Genomic DNA, 10151 nt, shown 5'->3' on the forward strand with positions numbered 1-10151 from the left:
TAAAATTTTCAAAGAACACTTGGTGTTACAGCAAGCTTGTCAATGATAATAATAATTTTGAAATTACATAACCAACATAACAGGGGGAACATTACCATGAGTTGAGCTTGATTATCAACAAATATTACAAGAAAATCAAGAAAATTTCCATAAGTTGAGCTTGATTATCAACTGTACATTACAAAAAAAATCAGGAGACTTAACCTAACATTACACAAGTTCACTCATTCATCACTTCATCACTCGCAAGGCAACATACCCAATAACAAGAGCACACAAAATCATAATTAACGTCTTCATCTTCTTCACTTTATCTTCCAATAACCTTGATTTGTTTACTTCAAAATTGGTTGAAGCGTTCATTGCATCCATTTTTTCCTTCAAGTTATTTCTTACAATCTTAATTGCGTCCAACGTCATGTTCAAGTATCAACTTTAATCGTAGCCGCATTCAATTGAGTCTTTAAATTATTTATTAGGACCACCGCTCTATCTGAAAACAAGTTGTCGTGCCACTCCCAGTAGCCACATGAATTTTTCTATGAAGCGTAATCAAAACAACTTCAATTTATCAGAAAAATAAAACAAAGGTTTAAACTCAACAATTGAACTTACTTCAAGTTAGGACATTAATAGAAATTTCAGATTTAGGACACTGATAAAATTTGAATCATACTCAAGGCTATAAAGTTTGAAGAAGAAAAGAAATCATACCTTTGAGCAAAAAATTTTGCGATGAAGAGGCTCCAAGTTGTAGAAGTTGCTGGAGAGCAAGAACTCAATCACCCATTAGGTTTTTTCTTTTGAAAGACAAATTAGGTGGGTTAATTTTACATTTAGGTCGGGTCAAGTTATTGGGGTGGGGCGGGTTATATCCGAATTTAATTTATTTTAAATTGAATAGTTCACTTAATCTGAGTTGTTCACGTGTCATCTATTAGTCATAAGGGTATATTTTGCCCGAAAGTATAACTAGGGTCTAGGGATATATTTAAACTATTTCATATAGTACATGGATATATTTGACCCTTTGCCGTAATTTAAATGTAGGCGTCATTTTATACATTATCCCCCCACCTTTTATTTATAAAGATAGGAGATTGTATTAAGATGGAAATACTAAATAAATGTTGGAATTCTTCTTCCTTCTCAGACGATTTTACACTCTTCCAGGCTACTAGTTTAAGAATGGAAGTAGCTACAAATGAAAGACCCTACAAATGATATTATGGACTTGGGTTATACAACCATTGGGCCTCAAACGTGGGCCTCAGATGTTTGATTGAATTTGTTTTAAACGTCTGGGCTTTAGCATATACACTCTCTTCTAGAGCTTAATTAAGGCATCTTTTATTATACAATTTCTGTATTTATCCATTAGTTTGTTAGAGGTAGACAAATTAGAAATAGTCACTTGTACAGTTAGTTAGCAGGATATTTGTATAAATATAGGTAAATTGTACAAAGCAGATCATCAATTCAAAAAAGAGAATTTTCCAATACAGTTTTTTTATTTTGACAATAGTGGAGAGGAAACACAAGCATTTGCTTGAAACTTCAAGAGCCTTGTTATATCAATCTCATTTACCTATCATTTATTGGGGAGAATGTTTATTAACTGCCACCTATCTGATTAACAGGTTTCCTTCTTCTATTTTGAATCACAAAACACCTTTTGAAATCCTTTTTAAAGATAAACCTCTTTATTCACATCTAAGATGTTTTGATTGTTTATGTTTTGTTTCCACTACTTCTCCTCATAGAACAAAGTTTGATTCAAGAGCCTTGCCTTGTGTATTCTTGGGGTATCCTTATGGGAAAAAGGGGTACAAAGTCATGAACCTTAAAACAAAGAAAATTTTTGTTTCTAGAGATATTATTTTTTATGAAGAATATTTTCCCTTTTCATCAGATCTGTCTCACATTTCTCATAGATTATTTCCAATTCCTCCCTCAGATATACATGTTTCTGATTTTCCTTTATTTACACCTGCACCTGACTCTACATTGTCCAGTGTTCCTGATACTTTGCCTATTCCTCCTTCCTTTCCCTCATCTGACTGTAATCTTATTCCTTCTCTTATCAGTACATCTCCTGATCCTCCCCATCCAAATCCTATTATTGATTCTCTTGTCAGAAAGTCTTCTAGGATTACTCGGACTCCTTCTTATCTTACAGATTATATTTGTCATGTTTTACAACTCACAGATGTAAGTTCTTCCTGTTTTCTTAGTCCTGTCACTCCTACTTCCCTTCTATTCAATTTTTTATCCTCTTCTAATCAGGTTATGCTCAACTCTGTCTCTAATATCCATGAACCTGCTAGCTATGAATAAGCAATACATGATCCTGCTTGGCAGGAAGCCATGAATCTAGAACTGGCTGCTTTGGAACTGAACAGAACTTGGGATGTTGTTCTTTTGCCTCATGGGAAAAAGGCTTTGCCTTGCAAGTGGGTTTACAAAGTCAAACAACATTCAGATGGTAATATTGAGAGATTTAAGGCCAGATTGGTCATTAGAGGTGATATACAAAAAGAAGGGGTGGATTACAATGAGACTTTTTCACCAGTGGTGAAGATGACCACTGTTCGCTGTATTTTGGCTATTGCAGTAAAGAGAGGCTGGGGTCTCTTTCAATTAGATGTAAACAATGCTTTTCTACATGGTGACCTCAATGTGGAAGTTTACATGAAATTTCCTACTGGTCTTTCTCCTCATTCTCCTAATCATGTTTGTTTATTAAAGAAGTCTATTTATAGCCTAAAACAGGCCTCTCGACAATGGTATTCAAAACTCACTGCAACCCTCAATTTCAAAGGTTTTAGTCATTCTCTCAATGACTATTCTTTGTTTTTTAAGAAGTCTACTGATTCGATTTCTATAGTTGCAGTTTATGTCGATGACATTTTATTGACAGGAGATAATCCAGCCGACTTACAGGAACTCAAGTTATTCTTGGATGCAGAATTTAAGATTAAAGATCTTGGTAATTTACACTTCTTCCTCGGTTTGGAAGTCATCCGGGAACCACATGGTTTAATTCTTTCTCAAAGGAAGTTCATTTTTGAATTATTAACAGAGTTCAATTGTTTGGACCTTAATCATGTTTCTACACCTCTGGATTCTTCTGTCAAATTGAAGGCCAATGAAGGTATTCTTTTGACGAATCCCACTCTATATCGACACTTACTGGGAAAACTGAATTACCTGACTTACACAAGGTCGGATCTCTCATTCACTGTACAACACCTTAGTCAGTATATGCAGGACCCTCATCTTCCTCATTTTACTGCGGCTTTACGAGTACTTCGCTATTTGCTCAATGATCCAGGTCTTGGGATTTTTATGTCCAGTTCGTCGTCCTTCCAGCTCCTTGCCTTTTGTGATTCCGATTGGGGAACCTGCCCAGATTCATGAAAGTCCGTCAGTGGTTTCTATATTTCTCTTGGTTCTTCTCCTATTACATGGAAATAAAAAAAGCAAGCATCAATATTACTCAGTTCAGCTGAAGCTAAATATAGGTCGATGAGGCGAGTCGTTGCCGAACTTACTTGGTTGGTCCGATTGTTCGTAAATCTCAATGTTCCGATCAGTTTGCCGGTTCCTCTTCATTCGGATAGTTCTGTTGCCATACATATTGCTAAAAATCTGGTCTTTCATGAACGAACGAAACACGTCAAAATCGATTGTCATTTCGTTTATCAGCAGTACCTCACCGGTCTTATTTCGCTCTCTCATATTCGATCTTCATCTCAGCTTGCAGATCTGTTTACAAAATCTCTCACCGGACCTACCCATCACTCTCTTCTTCACAAGTTGGGTGTTTCATCCCCTCCAACTTGAGGGGGGGTGTTGGAATTCTTCTTCCTTCTCAGACGATTTTACACTCTTCCAGGCTACTAGTTTAAGAATGGAAGTAGCTACAAATGAAAGACCCTACAAATGATATTATGGACTTGGGTTATACAACCATTGGGCCTTAAACGTGGGCCTCAGATGTTTGATTGAATTTGTTTTAAACGTCTGGGCTTTAGCATATACACTCTCTTCTAGAACTTAATTAAGGCATCTTTTATTATACAATTTATGTATTTATCCATTAGTTTGTTAGAGGTAGACAAATTAGAAATAGCCACCTGTACAGTTAGTTAGCAGGATACTTGTATAAATATAGGTAAATTGTACAGAGCAGATCATCAATTCAAAAAAGAGAATTTTCCAATACAGTTTTTTTATTTTGACAATAAACAACATCTTTTTCTTTAATATTTGAATATATAAAAATGATTTTATTTAAAAGTTAAAAAACATAAAAATCAAATAAATTACTAAAATAACGTAATACATTACATCAATAGATATTTTTTAGAAAATTATGTAGCAATTGGTGGTGGTTATATGTGATGATTGAGATTATGTAGGTTGATGATGATAGTTACAAGTAGTCGCTAGTAATGGTGGTAATTATAAATAGTGATTAACAATAGCTATAAATCATGGTAGTTGATGATAGGCTTAAGTCATCGATTGTCCCTTAAAGTTGTTCGCATAATTACTTAGACATCTTAACTAGGACTTGTACTTATTGAACACCTAAATTGTTCAAAACATGTACCTATTAAACACAAAACGCTGATATGACAAAAAAATGTGTTTTGCACTTTCCTGAAGCGCGTGAAAAAATTCAAAATAGTTTTTTTTTTTCTTGTTTTATTGACACTCGGCACTATAATTAACTTATAAGATTTTTTTCTTTTTTCAAAAAAGAAAAGCACCCCACCCCTACTAATCATCTTCTTCATAATTTAGTTTGCAAAACTTTCTCCATTTTAGCTCCAACATTGTTTTTCTTTTTCTTTTTTTTTTATAAAAAAATATATTATTTCTTCCAAATCTGAAGATAAATGAAAATCAATTATGAAGAAACCATACGATTCAGATTTGAAAGAAAGACTTTCGTATGATTTATTTTAAATCTCATAAAATAATCAAAAAAGAAGAAAGAAGATTAATGATTTTTACGTATAAAAAAGTAAGCCGATATTTATTTATCACAATTTTCGAACAGATATTTTTACTCAAATTCATATATAAATCCATTAAATTTATCAAAAATGATATTAAAAAATTTGATAGAATTAATTTTTTAGCTATCAATTTATTTTGTCATTGATGTAGAAATAAATAACCGTCGGTAAAATTTTCTTTTTCTTCACTCTTAGTATGAAAATATATATTTTTAAAAAAAATTAATCTTCAAGTTATTTAAAAAAGAAATTGTGTTTTGTGATTTGTGAAATAATGTGTTTTGGGAAGAAGATGAAGATGAAAGGGGGTTGGGTAGGGGTGGGGCTGGGTAGATAGGTTGACACTTGACATTTTCATTTTCATTTTTTAATAAAAAAATTAGATATAAAATGTGTTTGGAATAATTTTAAACAATTTTTTTTTATAATTTTAGGGGGTCATTGCCACATGTTATTTTTTAATTAGCCATTTTGTCATGTTAGCATAAATGTATCACACACTCTTCATATTTTTTGCTGATTATCAAAAAATGTCTAATAGAAACAATTTTTGAATAGGTAAAAGTGTTCAATAGATACTGGTCTTAATTTATTGTGTCTAAGTAAATTATGCGGATAATTTTAAGGAATTGTTGATGACTTAAGCCTTGATGATATTTAATAATTATGATAGATGATAATTGATAGTGTTAGTAAATGATGGTAACAATTGTAATATATAGATACGATTGATGATAGTGATTGACAAGTGTTTGGTGGTTATAGCAGCTACAATAACAATTTAAATAATAGTAATTAATAATAATAAAGATATTTATGATCGATGATAATTAATAGTGTTAGTAAATGATGGTAACAATCTAATATATAGATACAATTGATGATAGTGATTGACAAGTGTTTGGTGGTTATAGAAGCTATAATAATAATTTAAATAATAGTAATTAATAATAATAAAGATAAATTATGGTAATTGATAATAATGATTATGATTGAGAATGATAATTGTGGGGGGAGTGGTGGTAGATGTAATGATGGGGACAACACCGATTACTAGTGAATATACCATAGCGATAAATTGTTATATTTGTAGAATTATTTGAATAAATATTTAACAATATTAAAAAAAAAATTGTTTAATATTTTAGTAATTCAAATTTACTTAATGACTGTATTTGAGTGATTAAGGATTTGAGGTTATGGGATGAAGCTCTTGAACCTTCTTCTTAAAAAGTCAATCCAAATTCCAGTGAAGCTCAGAAGCCATTTTTAATGGCGCTCAAACACTCCTTTATCCCGTCTTCTACTTCCTGTACATTACAGGCAAATCACTACTACTATGCCCTTTGCCCTTTGAGAATTGGAAGAAATCCCATATCCTTAAGACCCTTCTCTCAATCATCCTCCCCTGTTTTCTCTAACTCTTCCATTCCTCGGTCTACACCTTCCTCCCTTTTCCTTTCTTTTCTTGAAGAAGACGAGGAAGAAGAAGTAGTAGACGAGGAAGAAGAAAGACTTATTCCTTCAGAAACCCAGGAGTTAAATCAACCAGACAATGACCCAATTCGCCGGTTCTTCCAGACTCGGACAGCAGACCAAGAATCTGACCCAGACCCAGGTAGTCTAGGCAAGTTATCTCTTCAAGAGAACCGTAAAACATCTTGGCACCTTGCTTCTATCACTGCTTCAACTGAAGACGATGACGATGAAGTCGAAGATATTCAGAAATCGCTATTCGATACACTCCCCCCAAGTCCTAGAGTTGAGGGGATTGTCAGTCAAATAGTGGAGAAGGCGAAGTGCTTACCGGAAAATGTGACCTTAGGTGAAGTATTAGGTGAATTTGAAGGGAGGGTTGGACAGGAAGACTGTGAGGAAGTGTTGGGTTTGCTGGGAAATGAAGGTTTGGCGATTGATTGCTTGTATTTTTTCGAATGGATGGGGCTTAATGAGCCGTCATTGGTAACACCTCGTGCATATAAGGTTCTGTTCCTGATACTTGGGAGGGCTGGTATGAGCAAGGAGTTACTAGTTTTGTTTAAGAACTTGCCTAATCGAAAGAGGTTCAGGGACGTCCATGTTTATAATGCAGCTATTTCCGGGCTTTTATGCTGTAGAAGGTATGACTGAAAGCTTTTTACACTTGTTTGATTGCGAAGCTCGTTCGTTTTTTATGTTTATATTACTCAGATCAGATGGTTTGATATGTGTAGTGCTATGTTTTAGTATATGTTTGGTGGTAACTGTCAATTATTTGGAGGACATTTTTGGTGTACCTCATTTGAGTTTCAAATTGGTTGTGCAAAGGAGCTGGCTACAGAAAATGCTCCTGCCTCCTAGTATATGTTGTCTTTTCACACATTTCATTTAAAATACTTGATATATAAGAAAGTCTTGCAATTTTGGTGTTCATTTGGTGTGTTTACATCCTGAGAGTAGTTCAGTTTTGTGTAAGCTTTTCGTTTATAACTTATGCTCCTTTTACCGGCTTAATTTGTTAAAGGTATGATGATGCTTGGGAAATTTACCAGTCCATGGAAACAAACTCTGTCCAACCAGACCATGTGACGAGTTCCATTATAATTACAATAATGAGGAAACGGGGCAATAGTGCCAAAGAAGCTTGGGAGTTATTCGAAAAGATGAATAAAGAAGGTGTGAAGTGGAGCTTGGAAGTAGCAGGTGCTCTAATTAAATCCTTTTGTGATGAAGGCCTGAAGAAGGAAGCTTTAATTATCCAGTTGGAAATGGAGAAAAGGGGTTTATCTTCTAATGCCATTGTCTATAATACTCTGATGCATGCTTACTGTAAATCTAACCAAATTGAAGAAGCTGAAGGTCTCTTTGCTGAGATGAAGAAGAAAAGAATTGCACCTACCTCGGCTACTTATAATACTTTGATGGATGCATACAGTAGGAGACTCCAGCCTGATGTTGTTGAGAAGCTGCTACAGGAAATGGAAGATGCTGGTTTGGAGCCAAATGTGAAATCATATACATGCCTGATCAGTGCCTATGGAAGATTGAAGAAAATGAGTGACTTGGCTGCAAATGCATTCTTGAGGATGACAAAGGTTGGTATAAAACCAAATTCTTACTCGTATACAGCTCTTATTCATGCCTATTCAGTCAGTGGGTGGCATGATAAAGCTTACACAGCTTTTGAGAATATGCAAAGGGAGGGAATAAAACCATCCATAGAAACTTATACTGCTCTTCTTGATGCATTTAGACGTGCTGGTGATACCCAAACACTCATGAAAATTTGGAAAATGATGATCAGAGAGAAAATTGAAGGGACAAGGGTGACATTTAACATTCTACTGGATGGATTTGCTAAACAAGGTTGCTATGTTGAAGCAAGAGATGTAATTTGTGAGTTTGGGAAGCTTGGGTTACAACCAACAGTAATGACATACAACATGTTGATCAATGCATATGCGAGAGGAGGGCAAGAATCAAGGTTGCCACAGCTTTTGAAGGAGATGTCAGCACTTAATCTAAAACCTGATTCTATTACATATTCCACAATGATATATGCCTTCATCCGTGTGCGGGATTATAAGAGAGCATTTTATTTTCACAAGCAGATGGTAAAAAACCGGCAAGTGCCTGATGCTGAATCATATGAGAAGCTCCGGGCAATTCTGGATGTAAAAGCTGCCATAAAGAACAGGAAGGATAAGAGTGCTTTAATGGGAATAGTTAAGAGCAGTATGGGCTTATTGAAAGAAAAGAAAAAGGGAAAGAAGGATGAATTCTGGAAAAATAGAAAAAAAGGATCAAGATTTCAAGGAGGACAGTAGTAGCTATATTTTTTTGTCTTGTCATTACTTAATGTTGTTTCAGTGAGTTAGCTTAGAATTTTCCTAGTATTTCTTTTGGTAGTTATCTGCTCTTTTGTACAGTTGTATTCTACCTTTTAGCATAAAAGAGGAGACATGGACTTAACTGCTTTAATACGTGAAACTCTACATCAGCTAGTCGATCATTTAAGTTAATTGCTTTAAGACTTGTGGAACTCTACATCAGCTAGAGAGTTGAATTACTAATAAAGTTCGTTCTGCTCGAAGGTAATGATTCTCATATGCAGTCAGAGAGACTCCTAATCAGATGCTTTTACGATTGATTCTTGCCTGTAATAGATTTATCCATTTCTTGTGCCAACTTTGTTTCTCTGATGTCTGGTTCTAGGAATTGTGTTTCAGTTGTCTCTTCTTTGTACTGATTTGATACATTGACATAACCATTAATTTGGTGCTTAGAACCTTAGACAAAGTGTTGAGCCGGTGCAGAGCACAAGTAATCATTGTTAGGGCCCGTTTGGCCATAGATTTCCCAAGTAAAACTTGGGAAAAAATTTGGCAAATATTGTTTGTCCATACACTTTCTCATTATTTGGCAAATTTTTTTGGCAAATAACCCAAATTCCCAAATACTAGTTTTTTCTAGTATTTGGGCCAAATCTCATTATTTGGAAAGTTTTAAAAATTCAAATTTAACACCAAACTTTTATCTTTTACAAAAACACTTTATTTATTAACACCAACCAACTCAATCAAATCTCCATCTGCTAACTAACTCAATTAATAAATTTTTCTATTATAAAGAGCATACATGTACAAGAGCTTTTATACCCAAAAAATTAGTTGAACAACCGTAATAAAAGCTTTGTGGCAATCCTCTGTGGAGAAACAAATTGAAGGTAATTTGTAAAAATCTACATATATTTTCTACAAGCTCATCGAGAAGAGATTGTTCATAGAATGTGGGAAGATTATATTAAAGAATAGTTTGAACTCTTCCAGAAGAGAAGGCAGAGGCGCTTCAGTGATTGCAATATTTATTTCCTTCTGTTTTCTTCTTCTTTTTCAAATTCATATTAGTTGTATTTTCATTATCATGATTTGTACTAGTCTTTTTTAACGATGCGACTATTTACTGTAATGATGCTTTTTGATTTGTTGCGGAAGTCATGAATCTTGTTACGCGACATTTCTATTTTGCTATGTAATACAAATTTATGGTTAGTTTTGATAGTTTTAAAAACTTATGGGCATAAGTCATATTTCTTAAAAAATTGAAATATATTTCCCAAATACTATGGCCAAACACATGGTG

General features: G+C 34.1%; 1 protein-coding gene across 1 annotated transcript; it reads left to right on the forward strand.

Moving 5' to 3' along the window:
- The first annotated feature begins 6221 nt into the window (after window positions 1-6221).
- Window positions 6222-8858, forward strand: LOC125823976 (pentatricopeptide repeat-containing protein At5g50280, chloroplastic). The gene is made up of 2 exons (XM_049503327.1): window positions 6222-7150; window positions 7534-8858. Exons 1-2 carry the CDS (start codon window positions 6303-6305, stop codon window positions 8834-8836), a joined length of 2151 nt encoding a protein of 716 aa, XP_049359284.1. The 5' UTR covers window positions 6222-6302; the 3' UTR covers window positions 8837-8858.
- Window positions 8859-10151: the final 1293 nt, after the last annotated feature.

Source organism: Solanum verrucosum, unplaced genomic scaffold (genome assembly GCF_900185275.1).
Source record: "Solanum verrucosum unplaced genomic scaffold, falcon-dt-bn FXZP01000088.1, whole genome shotgun sequence".
Lineage (NCBI taxonomy): Eukaryota > Viridiplantae > Streptophyta > Magnoliopsida > Solanales > Solanaceae > Solanum > Solanum verrucosum.

Coding starts and splice junctions, on each gene's coding strand:
- LOC125823976 (XM_049503327.1), top strand. CDS start 6,303: ATGGCGCTCAAACACTCCTTTATCCCGTCTTCTACTTCCTGTACATTA. Junction 7,151..7,533: donor GGGCTTTTATGCTGTAGAAG/GTATGACTGAAA, acceptor AATTTGTTAAAG/GTATGATGATGCTTGGGAAA.